General features: G+C 44.3%; 1 protein-coding gene across 1 annotated transcript in view; it reads right to left on the reverse strand.

Moving 5' to 3' along the window:
* The window catches only part of SEPTIN11 (septin 11), a 108038-nt gene continuing 93594 nt past the window's right edge, over positions 1–14444 (reverse strand). Inside the window, exons 7-10 of the mRNA XM_069457699.1 lie at positions 13630–13798; positions 6383–6515; positions 4836–5023; positions 1–1340 (exon numbers count right to left, since the gene is read on the reverse strand). Of these exons, the coding sequence (XP_069313800.1) occupies positions 1325–1340; positions 4836–5023; positions 6383–6515; positions 13630–13798 (506 nt within the window). The 3' untranslated portion in view covers positions 1–1324. The remainder of the gene's footprint in view (positions 1341–4835; positions 5024–6382; positions 6516–13629; positions 13799–14444) is intronic.

A 14444-nucleotide genomic window follows, 5' to 3' on the forward strand; every position in this document is an offset into this window, starting at 1 on the left:
AGAGATTAAATAAGCCCTTTTCCATACAAATCAAGCATGTAGCGTATGTGCTGGCATAGGGATTCGTCCTAATCCTGAAGGGGTTCATAGCCTTAGACATAAAGAGCAGATAGACAGAGCTAGTCATGCTGAGGGGGAAAGTGTGGAAAATTCCTTCAAGACAACTGGATTCGAAACTCCAGCTGTTCTATTTATTGCCAAATATTGAAAGGAGACTAGACAAGGAAGCTGGATGTGAAAAATTTCTACTTTCTTGACTCATTGGTTGTGTTGTGTTCCTTCCCATTTCCATCTTAAATTGACAAGGTCCCTTCAAATTTGTGCTGCAGCAGATGACACAGAGTTTACTGCAAATTTTCTATCTGAAGTAGTTGTACAAATTTTCTCCTCTTGATTAGTGAAAAATTTTATTAGAAGTACCCATAGCAGTCATTAGGTCCTCCCCTTGGCCCACTGAGAGCAAATTTAGATGTTATCTTTATTAAAGATTTTTTTATTTCAAATAGTAAGTAGGATGTGGAAAGCCCATTATCCTTAGTAGAAGATTCTTCTACTAACGAATGTTGCATGTTCCAACCTTTGAGATCTCTGTCTGTGAGAGGATCAAGGATACACCAGTAAATGTGAACACGGTCATAGTTTTCTTGTACCAGACGACACCAACTTGGCCGGTATTTGAAGGTTGGTGTTCAGATGCAGGTTCAAGCCATCAGAGGGGACGGTCTGAACAGACCCACAATCTCAGGCCAAATAATGTTATTGATTAAAATGAAAATTTCATGCAAGTGTAAAAATCATATATAATGCTTACCCACCATTCTGTCTACGTACAAATCTACCTTGGTTTGGGGCAAGTGGAGAGAAAAGGCAGTGAGTTTAGGGGACCGTGAGATCATGGAGATGAAATCAAGAAAATGCAAGCTGTTGTCATGGCTATTCAGGTTTTTAGTTCAGCTGCTGAGGCGGTCAGAAGTTTTCATGTCAGACGTACAGGCAGCAGTTTACCCCACTTTCCTCAGTCCAAAGCGACATACAAGTGACAGGCCTGCTTCCTGCTGCCATTCGGAACAGGCATGAAAGGCCAATCATTTACTTTCCAGAAACAAAGTCCAGCTGCACAGAGCTTTTGCTGTTATTCCCTTGTTCTATCATGTTCCACCACCCAACAACATTCAGCAAAATGAGTTAATAGTTATTGGTGTTTGGGGAAGGGTAAAAAAAAAAAACCAAACAAACAAAAAAACAACTAAAGGACACAGATGGCAGAGATACAATATTACTGCAAAAGCAGGTGAATGCGGGAACATCCTTGGCTTGCCAGGCTTTATGTGAAGCTTGCACTGCAAGTTAAAAAACAAAACAAAAAAGTTAGAAATAATAATAAATAAAAAAGAAAGGAAAATTAGGAGCGCCAGCACCAGCATTCAGCGATGGTGAATGCTCATGCAATGATTATGGAATTGACGGAAATTAAAACCAAAAACTTGAGTAGGCTATTCTACATGACAAGCAAAAGCAAACTTTTAATATTGATTTAAAGAACACATAGTTAGTTTCCACTTATAATTTAGAATTCACAAGTGACTTCTTGAAACCATTGCATGTTCTAGTGGAAGGATTTACTGTTTGGTTTTTGTTTTCTCAAATAACACAAAACCATTATCTATTAGGTTTGCGTATCACATTAGTATTGAACAGGAGCTTCATCATCCACTTCTGAGCTGCTGAAGGAGTCAGAGAATAAATATACAATAAATGCCTTTGTACAACTGACTTGAGGAAAAGGTCTAAAGTAGCTTGGGGATTGAAATATACACAGTGGATGGAGGACATGCTATTAATCTAGTCGGGAAGGGGGAAAAAAGGACAATTGTTATATGGTTACAGCTACAGCAATGCCAGGAGCTTTCCCCCTCTTTTAGGTACAAAGCAATGCCAAACCCAAGACCCACATGTCTAATTTTAGGCAAGTCCAAAACATACAACTTTACTCCTTAGCTAAAATAAAAAAAATATATTTTTTAAAAAAGATGAGTAGATGGTTATGTAAACTGTAGTTATTAGATGTCAGGTACAATTTTAAAACTTTCTTTAGGATAGATGCATCTTAACCAGTAAATGCCTGCTGGCAGTTGTGCAGAGAGTTTTCAGAAAGACGAACACCGCCCGCTGACCAGCTTACCCTCGGGCAGTCCCACCACTGTGGTGTAGCCGCAAACGTGGAAAGTGACTCGGTGGCCAGAGATGGCAGAAGGTGGGGTCCAGCTAATGGCAGTGCCAGGGTTAGTTCTACTTTGCCTGTCATCTTAGGAGATGTTAACATACTCTCATGCCACTACAGGTCAAGGAGAAGTAGAAAGCCTTACCTATGTTAAAAAAGGAGTGTGTCATTGGAACAGAAAAAAGAGAATTTAAAACTATTAGAAAAACTAAGGTAAGCTCTGAGGTGGAAGCACAGCGGGTAAATAAATAAGCATCTCTTTTTTCACTTTCTATCTAGAGCAAAGCCAGCTCCTAAGTGGCAACTCCGGCATCTGCTCCCACTATGCCAGGAGGAAAGTGTTTCCGTGTTTCTTTGCAAAGTGCTGCTCTGGTCCCCGACTACTGTCTTTCTGTGGCCCTCTCTAACCACAACTCTCCACTGCCACTGGCAGGTAGAGGGGTGACTTTTATTTTTTTTTACTTTGACACTTCAGGCCTCCAACTGGTAGCTACTTTTGTACAAATGGGAAAGTGTGGAAAAGGGTAAGAACCCAGAAAAAGTAACAAAAAATGAGTGCCAAAACCTGGTGACAACTGTGAACTGAATTAAGTCTAATGTCATGAAAAATAAAGGAGAATATACAAATAAGGCTAAAACAGAATTCACACAGGCTTCACATAAACCTTAAACGCATCATACATTGGTGAGGCCCCAGAATGGGAAGAAAATAACCTCACGTGTTCAAAATGGCCAGGAAACCTCCCACACTGGGAAGTTTGTTACTGAGACTTTTTTTTTTTTTACATGGAGGCACAATACTGATCAGCTCTTGGAATTTTTATTGCTTAAAGGCACATCTAGTGTACATGAAAAACTCTTTTAGCGTTGCTGGTCTTTTATAAACATTTTTAGTTTTAAAACTTGTACCTTTACGCACTTGAGTGCTTCAGGGTAAGAAAAGCTTGACTTTGGGTTTCCTAAGCTGTGAGTTGGCAGCTCTTTCTGTTTCATTCATGCCTACAGACACACACACACACACACACACACACACACCCTATATTTATCTTGAGTTAGTGTGGATCAACAGGGTACGATGCCAAATGGCTTTGTCTTCACTAAAAGAGTCACTGATCTCTCAGGATCTGCATGGGAAGCATCACAATTAGTGTCAGACACTCTCCAACATTCATAGCTACAAAGGGTTTTCATTATAATCTAGGCAGTTGTTACTCTCAGAATTAATCCAGCATAGCTAAATTTTGGGCCCTTGGACTCCTTTGGTCACTTGGGTCTCTCTGTCCCAATCCCAACTATAATCACGCCTCATCTACACCAACTACTTCTATTATTGCTTAGAAAATTTGCCTACTCCCTTGTTCTTGGGACACATTTTCTCTTGTCTCAGAGCTCAGAAAGGCAAAGTTGGTAAAGCATGATCTAAAACTCTCTCAGCGTGTCATCGCAGCAGTGCCTGCCGATTTTCACTGCAGGCCACGGACCGAGACTCCTTAGGGGTGAGCCTCCTGCGTGCTAACCCGGACTCAGTGGCCTAATGCACTGTGTTCGCTTTTCCATACGACAGTCTTAATTATTGTTAATTAAGAAACTCAATCCCATATGCTATATTTTTAAAGAATGTAATTCTTTGCCTGCTCGAGTACCAACACTTTTATTATCTACTTGTCAGCTTTTTCCCTAGAACCTTGGCCTCTAAGGAGGAAGAGCAAGAATCCTGAACAAGTTCTGAATTCTCCGCAGCTGCCTCTGTAGCCGCACATGAGACAGAGGAGGGTGGATCCACCACTGGGCCACCACGAAGGTATCCTTACTGCTGTGCTTATAGCCAACCCAATAGCTATTGTCATAAAACTGCACCCTCTAGTCCTTGTGGTGATTCAAAGGAGAGCTTCAACTCACAGGAGAATTTCAAGGAAGGCCCCAACCCGGCACTGAATTCAGGCAACTGCTATTGGAGGATCATAAGAAGTGACTGACTGAAGAACAGAATCTGCCCCTTGGGCACATTAAACCAAGGCCCTATTTAAAAGTGTTTTGTGAGTGGGTTTACTTGTGGCTTGAGGGTTGGCAGGGGTGTCTTAACAGGGTGAGCATTTTGATCGCATTTCACATAAAACAACTCATCATCTTATTGAATTTGGAGGAAAGCTAGTGGCCACTTGTAGCTCGTGCAGAGATTTCATCTTGGGAACAGACTTTCGGTGACTGGCTCATCAAGCCTTACAACACAGAACAGGAAAATAATTTTAACAATCATAATTTTAGGATGCTCTTTATCAAGAGTCATGAGAACTGTCTCCAGAGGGTACTGAAGAGAAATAAACCTGTCTTCTTCAAGAATCCTAGTGTTGGTGCAGAAGATGCTACTGGCGATGCCAGGCTATGCCAGTCCTGATTGCTTGATCAGTGTGGTCAGGTTCTATAAATTAATCTTTGTGTACCCTTTAAAAATGCTTTAAAAACCTTCATCATCTTCCCTGCACTGTAGAGAAAATACTTGCTTTTATCTTTCTGGTAAAAGACCAGTTTCCAGTCTGTAAATGGGAAAAGGAGAGACATGCAAGAGGAATGAATTGTTAGAGGTCCCCGATAGATGGGGGTGACACCTGCTTACTTTTTCTTATCCTTGTCTTTCTTGGTTTGCTGGGCCCCAGACTGCTGGGCCTGGGACTGTAGTAACTGAGCTGCTGCTTTCTTCTTCTGGAAATTGTTCACCTCCTCCTCAAGCTCCTTCTTCTTGTCTTCTACTTTCTTCTTCTCTTCTTGGTGTGTCCGCTTTAGGAGGTCAAACTTCTCATGCAGCTGGGGAGAAAATGAGGAAGACAGGCTTGGTGAAGAGGATGGAAATCTTACCTATGCAAGGGTCTTTGGATCTGTCCAAAAAACAAAATATGTGTCAAGTGGCCGCATTAGCTTTAATCACAGTGTGAAGGACCGTTTCAGCGACTTCCTGGAGGGGCTCAGCTAAGCTGCTGGAGAGCGTCCCTCAGAGCCCTAGACCCCTTGGGACAAAAAATTCCTTGAACACTTCTCCTGATAGTAAGATAAATATTCATTTTACAAGGCAGAATGAAGAAAATAAAAATTATCTATGATCTCAACAAAAAAATATTCACTCTATAGATAAAAGTGATTCTTCACCTCTAGTCCTTTTTCAAAATGTATAAAATACATTTACATAGAGATACACACAATCATTACAGATATACACACACACACACACACACATATTAGCTATTTAAATAATAGAAACATAAATAATGGAAACAAAAACTGGTAAGAAGGGAGGGAGGAAGAAAGGCAAAAAATTCTCACTAGAGAATTCTAGATTTTTACCCAACATCCATGTGATTCCTACAGCCAACAGCAAATAAGCCTCAACTTTCCTTTCTCTGCAGCAAAACAATCCTGAGTGCTTTGGGTATTCAAATAACCTCTAAGTTACAGTAGTTTTTATGAAGATAAATTAAAACAAGAAAATGAGAAAATTATTTAGATACTTTGATTTAGAAATGTGTTTAGCTACAGGTCAAACACTCGAGATGCTCCTCATCTACCACGGAAGCAGACGTTTTGCGCACACACACACACACACACACACTCAAACACAGTGGGATGCATGTTACAGTAGAAATGCATATAAACTTGTAGGAAGCAGTTAATCTGGCCTGAGCACTGGGACAGGTGGGGTCAGAGGGACACTGGAGCAGGGAGTGCGAGCCTAGCAAAGGAGACGCGTGGGCACGGACGTGGAGAGTGCCGAAGCCCCTCCACTGTCTAGTTCACTGAGTTGTCCGGCAGACTAAGATAATAACAATAGTCCCAGAATCCCAAATCTCATATTACAAGACTTGAAAATTGAGGAAATAGAGCTACAAAACCACGTGATCGGGTCTGGAGCCCTAAGATCTAGTTTTAGTCTTGGTTTTGCTGCTAACTAGGTATGTGACTGCAAAAATAGCTAAACCTTTATGACTTTGTTTATCATCTGTAAAATGGGGATAAGAACATCTGATCCATTTTTCTTGCCAGGTTGGTATGTCACTTGTTATAAAATGTATGTAGAGAGTACTCAGGCCATCATGATGTCCTATGAATGTGGCGTATTAATAAAATACCTCCTTTATGTTTCTTTCCCTTGAAGGAGAACAGATGACTTACTTCTTTCTCTGCCTCTTTAAGTTCAGCTTCTTTCTCCTTCACTCTCATAACGAACATTTGTCTCATTTCTTCTTCTTTCTTCTGCAGTTCTCCTAGGAATTCATTCCTTTTTGCTTCGTATGTCTCCTGAAGACTATTCAAAATCCACAAACCAAGGGCAGAGTCATGAAATTGCACAATAAATTTCAGTTCAATTTCTACCCATCTACTAAAGGGCTGCTGCTTACCATATTAAAGCACAAATAAAATGGGGGGCACTGCTTTGTTTTTAGTCACGCTGTGACCAGAAAGACGAGCGCATCAAGCACCAGAAATGGGGCAAGCCAGGTGCAGCACTAAGGTCGTGTCTTGGCCACGTTTTATCTCACACATATTCACACGATGAAAACCAGGGCTGAAGAGATGATTCGGGGTTTCAGAAGAGGGAGGTGGCCTGGTGTAGGGCAGTGGAGTCACACAGATCTGGGGCCGAATTCTGGCCACACCAACTGACTGATCTTGGAAAGGCACAGCTTCCCTGAGCCACCGACATGGACACAGTCACACTTACCTTTTAGGGACATGACTATGAGAATGAAATGGGGGGAAAGTGAGTAAAGCATGTGACATACAAATAAATCGGGGCTTAGTGTTACCCTTCCTCACTCATCTCCCTCCGGCGTCCAATAGGGAAAACAGACTTGGTGAACAAACTAGAGACAATTGTAGAAAATTGCCACTTTTCAAGTTATATTACCAATTACAAACAGAGCAGAGAGGAGTTTTATTTCCATTTTAAATCCCATCCTCGGCCAGGCGCGGTGGCTCACGCCTGTAATCCTAGCACTCTGGGAGGCCGAGGTGGGCGGATCGTTTGAGCTCAGGAGTTCGAGACCAGCCTGAGCAAGAGTGAGACCCCATCTCTACTAAAAATAGAAAGAAATTATATGGACAGCTAAAAATATATATAGAAAAAATTAGCCGGGCATGGTGGCGCATGCCTGTAGTCCCAGCTACTCGGGAGGCTGAGACAGGAGGATCGCTTGAGCTCAGGAGTTTGAGGTTGCTGTGAGCTAGGCTGACGCCATGGCACTCACTCTAGCCTGGGCAACAGAGTGAGACTCTGTCTCAAAAAAAAAAAAATAAATAAATAAATAAATTAAAAAAAAAAAAAATCCCATCCTCCTCCTGACTGTCTACAGAATTTAGAGCCCAGTATTTTACATTGAATGTCACAACTCAGCTTTACCTCTAAGTCAGAACAAATGTATTTACAGAGAAATCATTTTGGTAACACAACTTAAGAAAATGCGTCCCTGCCCCCACCCACACACATATACAGAGAGAAACATTTGCTGATATTTTATGAGGTGCTATTTCTGTCTCTCTTTCAGTTTTCCTAGAACAATAGTTGTGTAGTAATTTAAGTCTGCAGTACTATCTACCTTTACCTACGGACCAAATTCATCCAAAGCACAAACTGCAGACTAGACGTTAGCTACGGAAGACCCCAGGCACGGGCGTGGCCACCCACGACATTCACACCTGCCCATTTAGGAGGGAGCAAAGGCAATTCAGGTGGCGGAAGCTCATGTGCATGTAGGTATACACATCTATAATGAATTCAACAGTTTAGCATTAGGAAATATATTAATTAGGCTGGTTTATACTTCTATAATTATTAATAACATTAGTTTATTAAAAATAAGTTCTCCTGTCCTCAACACTGTCAAAATTACCTGTTTATGAACAATCAAGTGTTTTGAGTTTCCAGAGATAAGTTAACTTTCACATTATCTTATGAGACAGAAACAAGTTTGGCCAATGTTAATGTTGGCTAATATTAATAGCAACTTGGACTTTAAGATCTACAGCCATAGAGATACAGCATTGTATTGATAATAGAAGTATAAAATAATTCATAAATTTTATTTTGCTTATATAATGAACCCTTCATCACTATTATTTGGCTTAGAATTGCCAAAGGCAGAGGATGACTTGTCCCTGCTACGAAATTTTACAGAAAACTCAGTTTTTGTTGATTTCAGGATAATGAATATGTCTCTCTCTTCTTTCTAACAAACAATGGAACGCCTTTTATAGAAACACCATCCAAAATGTGTCCCAGAGGTCACTGGTTTCAAGAGATCTTCAAAAGAGGGGTTCCAAAGTCCAGGGAGTAAAGGGCAAAGGCTACACGTGTCTCCTTTCTGGAGACTCACAGTGCGCAGCGGCCCCAACCTGGCCGCACGGCAGGACCCTGGGCACGTTCTCCTGAGCCTTCCTAAACGCACGCTCCTGAGCCCACTCCTGGAGGTGCTGACTCAGGACTAGCTAACACAAAACAGTCTGTTTTTAAATGCATCACAGGTGATCTGATGTAACTAGTCTGCTAACCATTGCTCATCATAAATGCTCTGAGAAGTCCTTCAGGAAAGGAACCTGTTTAATGTGATTATCTTAGAGCCCTCCAAATGGGTTTGATCACAGAAACTTTAACGCATCGACAGGATGTACTTTGGGTGATGCGACCCAAGACACAGAACTTTCACCATGGGCCTATCCAGTCCCAGCCACAACCTACCTTGTGCTCCAGTTCCTAGAGATGTTTTCAAACTATGAACCGCAACCCAATAATTGTGGGTCTTAACCACTATGTTAAAAGCAAAAACTTAAGAGAAAAGGATAGAAAATACCAGAGTGTGGTGCAAATAAGAGTAGGTATTACTATGTGAAATGTGTGTGCTGGATCATGACGAGAAACAGTTTCTATACTGAAGGTTGTGGCCCAAACCGGGAAAGCCCTAGTCCCAGAGGAAGTCCAAGGAGCGACTTTGCCAGTGGCAAGACTGGTCTTGACATCCCGGGCGGGGCAGGAAAACGGGCTCAGCAATGCTATTTCTTACATCATTGTGTCTTAGGATGAGAACCAGCTTTTAACTCTGACACGGGAAATGATGATTTGTAACATATAAGAAGCCATAAACCTTACCCCAAGGAGTCATAACTATAATAAGGTACTTATAAATAACTTAGAGCCACCCCAGCACCCATAGCACCTTGTCCCCAGGCACCCCTGCCGACTGGCTTGTAAACCAGAGGTACCAGAAACCCTGTGTTTCCAGTCATGGAACACCAGTCCAGAAGGAAATGGTTCTATATTGTCTGCTCACAGATACCTAATGTGATATCTTTTGCAATTTTTAGCTCTTCAGACTTAATTTTTAATTACAGTTCATAACACTTTTTTCTAAGTGAGAAATCTGCAGTTGTTTCTCAAGGTTTTAGGGCGGTTTGAAACTGAGGATTTTAGCTTCTAATTTCCTCTGAACAGCCCTCGCCAGAGGCAGGTGTTGCGTGTGGAAGTCAAGAAAAGGGAGAGCGAATGCAGACGCTGCAGTCCGTCCTTCCTGCTGGTCATTCACACAGCGCAATTCCCCGCACCGACGCCCTGGAACCATCTCGTGGAGGCATGCCGGAGTACGGCCATCACCACCGGCACCTGGGGGCAACCCACACATGTGGATTCGCTTCATCCTTATGACAGCCCGACAAGGTAGGCATTGTTAGCGCCTCCTGCTTTCCAGATGGAGAAACTTGGACACACGGGCGTTTGGCAGTTTGTCCAGGTCATGCCTGTGACAGAGCTAGGATTGCACCCAGACCGCCTCGCTCAGATGGGAGCTCTACGCCCTGCCCTGCCACTCCTAAAGACGAGGGAGTCTCCTGGGCCGAGGGCTTCTTAAGCTCTGAGAGAGATGTGGCGGCTGAGCGCAGGTTGCCGGCTGACTGGTGGTGAGCCATGGAGAAGCGGGTATTCTGAGATGAGGAAGGAGCAGTCTGGGCAGAGACTCAGGAGAAAGGAAGCAGGGAGTGGTTCACGGGAGACATGTGATCAGTCCCCATTCGTGTCCTACATCCCCTTTCCTCTTTTACCCTGTAATGCCAGCCAAACGGGGCTCTGTCTGGGGGAACAAAGGGCCTGGGTCCAGGGAAGGGCTCTGGTTGGTGGAAGGCTAAGTTCCCAGGCCGCAGGTGGGCACGCACAGGGCATGAATGGGAACGACCAGCACGGGAAGAGCAGGCTGACACCTGGATGTGCATGCGTTCTGTCACAGGACAGCAGGGGTGAGGGTGTCACCAGGGACGAGCTCCGTCAGCCTCACTGCCCGTGGTGCGCTGCCGGGGCCTGAGTGTGGCGCGTCACTGCGCACACCCCTCCTCCCTCTGCCTCTCGCTGTGTGATACCTACACTGATGGCCGCCGTTCCCCAGGCTGGACCTTAGAGGCCACTCTCTGCTTGATGAACACACGGTGTAAACACAAGTGGGGCCCAGAGGACAAATGGTGGACAAGGATGCTCAAAGGGAAGGATGAACTTCAGTGCACACCCCGTAGGAATCCTCTACTTTGAGAATATAAAAAAACCTTAATATCACTGAAATCAGCTGCGGCTTCTGCTGTTCCTTAACTCTGTCACCCTTCCAGCAGGGTGTCCTCACTCCACTCCTCCCTCAGTGTGGTCTCCAATGCACAGGGAGTGCTGGGGGTGCCCAGAATTCTCCAAAAGGAAAGAGTGAGCCCTTTTAAAAGTAGTGGTTTCCAAGAAAAGGAAAATCAAATTCATTTCACATCACTATTTACCAAGACAGACATGTGATTCGAAGCCAACTGTTGGTTCCAAATGATCTTTCCTACACCAGGAGGGACATCATAGTTTGAGTGAGTGTATTTCTAAGAGGAGAAACTGTTCCCAGTTTAAATGGAAAACCTGGTCCCAGTTATCGAGCTGACAGTAGGTGTTTATTTCAGAAGGTCTACTTTACTTCTGATTTTCTTATATAGGGAAAAGAGTAAAAGCCTTGGCATAAATAAATTTATATATATAAATTTCCATTTTCATCACCAAAAAGGAAACCTCAGGCCAGTAGAAATGGAACCAAATGGGGGATACATGTGGACAAAGCATGTTCCCTAAGAGTCAGGTGGTCTCAATGCCGTCTCCCACTGATCCTGAAGCCCCTGAAGACGGGAGGCCAAAGCAGTGGGCCAGACCAGCAGCTCTCCCAGGCCTGGCAGAAGCCAGAAGCCCGCCTGACCTAACCAGCTCTACCTCCTTCTGGCGGGCAGTTACCTGGGCTTGCAGGAGATGCCTTACTTAAAATGCCAGCCACAGAGGTGGCACAGTGGGCTGTGTGTCTGCAGCAGCAAGACTCTTCACCATCCTGGGATCACAGAGAACCTACGGAGCCCTGGGCAAGATGGTGGAAGGGCTTGGTCTGCCCTGTCCCAGCAGGCTGACTGAGGCCACCTGGCCCTTCATGGTAGTGGTGGGCAGCTAAGGGTCGCATCACAGACTCTTCAAATTCCACAAATTCCAGAGTTGAAAGGAACACAGCTGTACTGAATGATTCTTAACATTTTGGGCAAACTACCTCTAACAAACTTAAGAAACAGCCACATGTATTCTAACTTTTGCAGACTCCAAGTTATGATCTAGTCCAGGGGTTGGCAAATTATAGCCCAAGGACCAAACCTGGGACCCCACCTGTTTTTGTAAATAAACTTTTATTAGAACACAGCCATACCCATTCATTTATGTTATGGCTTGTGGCTGCTTTCAAAAGACAAGGGCAGAATTAAGTAATTGTGACAAAGACCATTTGGCCTGCAGAAGCTAAAATATTTACTATCTGGCCCATAACAGAAAAAGGCCTTTTACTAGAACTAATTATCCCCTGATCTGGTCCACTTCCTCATTTTATACATGAAGAAACTCAGGCCCAGAAGGATTAAGAATTTGTAGCAGCAGAGCCAAGCCTTGAACCCAGACTCCTGAGTCCTCGCCCAGCACTGGCTGGATTTGAACAGAAGACGAGGGCAAATGAATTCAACCCATGGCGGTTCCTTTTGTTCTGTCCTTGTGCATGAAAAACAAATACTCTGTGAACTACCAAAGACAGCCTTTCCACACAAAAACCATTTTCATCAGTTAAATAACTACAGAGTGGGCTTGATATTGTGGTAAATGCATTTCAAGGTTCGATTCACTAAACCTGTGTACACAAAAAGGCATCCTATACCTTGCCTCAGAAAGTAACATTTCGTGTGGTTACAGATGGTCAGTTTTATAAGCCCCTAGGGCAGGATTAAATGATACCAACCTGGCTAGAAATTAACTTCTTGGTTAGCCTCTCTTTATCTGGGGTCCACATTTGTTCTCACCAAATACACACATGTTCGTGGAACTCCACGATGGCACTGTACCAGGGGACCAGCCGAGACATTCCCAAACTCTCTCTAAAGCAGTTCCAAGAATGCCAGCCCCCTCCTACCCCAGTGGCAGCTCAGACCCACGTGGATAGAATCTGGCCACACTGTGTACTGGCTGCCTCAGGCTCTACAGCCAACCGGCTTCTAGACATCAGAATGTGTTACATCGCTAGCCTCAAAAGAGGAGGAAATAGTTTTTCCAAGGACTGTGGCCAACTGGTAGAGGCATGTAGCCCAGACACACCTCACACCACTTCAGTTCAAATCGCCATTAAGAAATTGCTTGGGCTCCATCTAGATCATTCTCTCCTCTACCAGGAGGTGGTGAACCTGGCCTTGCAGCTTCACCTCCCCCCATTCACCAAGCCTGGTGTGGGCAAGGATGACCCTTTCCACTGGACTCTGACAGGGACTGGGCTTTGGCTAGTGCCCTAAGTCTGCATTCATTTCTCCCCTTCACATTTTGCATCTTCATCCAGCAGTGATGTGAGCAAACACATAGATTTTCTAAAAGCTACTGTTAGAATTGTATTGACCCACTGAAAGCTAGCAAGAGACTTGGAAAAGCAAGAGCCTGGGGAAGTTATGCTTGTCTGGCAAAAATGCACGGACAAGCCATGCTGGGCAGGCCCGCCCCTGCAAATGCCTCACCAGCCTCTGCACTGGGGCCAGGGCTCAGGGCCAGGTGGCTGGGGCTCGAAACCCACCCCGTCACTCACTGCTCCTGGGACCTTAGCCAGGTTGCTTACACTTTCACTGCCTTAGTTTCCTCATCTGTAAAATGCGGATGATAATAATGACATCACCTACATCAGTTAGTTGTGATAATGCAAATGAAGTGGTCATTGCAATGCTTGGCCATATATGCTAGCGATCTTCCCCTAGCAGGTGGTCCCTCATGGCCAATATCTCAATCCAACAAGAATTTCTGTGATGCACAACGCACCACCCTTGCCACTGTCCGGGAGACACCTGATTGCTAAGTGCCCTCGTACCTGAAGGGCTTGCTGTCAGGGTCGGTGTCCTTGAACCCCATCTCCTCGAGCTTACAGCGTCGATACAATTCATAATGGCGGGTGTGAGTCTGCTCTCGCAAGTCCTCCATGTTGACGCGGATCAGCATCTCTCGAAGTTTCACGAAATCGCAATGGTTTTCATTCTCAACTGCAAGAGACGGGGCAAGTGGGGGAGGGCTGTCAGCAATGATGTCACTGAAATGCTGAAGTGACACTTCCAAGATGCTGTTACCGTCACTCCTGAAATCTCTGAGGTCTCAAAGCCACCTGAGGATTACCGATTCACCTTAATATTCCTACTGGAGACAAGATTTCTGGTAACATTGACCATAACGCTGCTCGTGAGAACGCTGACTGCTGGTGCCTGCCCAGTACAGGCGCTGGGGAGGAGCTTGACAAATACCTTCTTTACCCTTCATAATAAATCTGCCCAGTGGACACTGGACTCCTGCTTCATAGGTACAGAAGCCTGGCTTTGATCAGCAAGGTGACCTCCCAAACAGAGGTGGCAGAGTCTAGATTCAAACACCATAAGAGTCCAAAGCCAGACCTATTTCTACCACTCCACGTTGTCTCGAACTGTGCAGGTTTTACATCCTATCTCCTTTAATCATGTCAACGACACTGAAGAAAGGAGTCTCTCAGTAGCCACCCTGCTTAATCTAGAGCACTGGCTGTCCTCCCTGAAAACACAGAGTCCTTGCCCCTCAAAGTGACACACCTGCAAGTTGAAGACTGGGGTCATGTCCTACTGTGCCAGAACAGGTCAGATACTCTCATAATTCTCAGATTTC

Source organism: Eulemur rufifrons, chromosome 24 (assembly GCF_041146395.1).
Source record: "Eulemur rufifrons isolate Redbay chromosome 24, OSU_ERuf_1, whole genome shotgun sequence".
Lineage (NCBI taxonomy): Eukaryota > Metazoa > Chordata > Mammalia > Primates > Lemuridae > Eulemur > Eulemur rufifrons.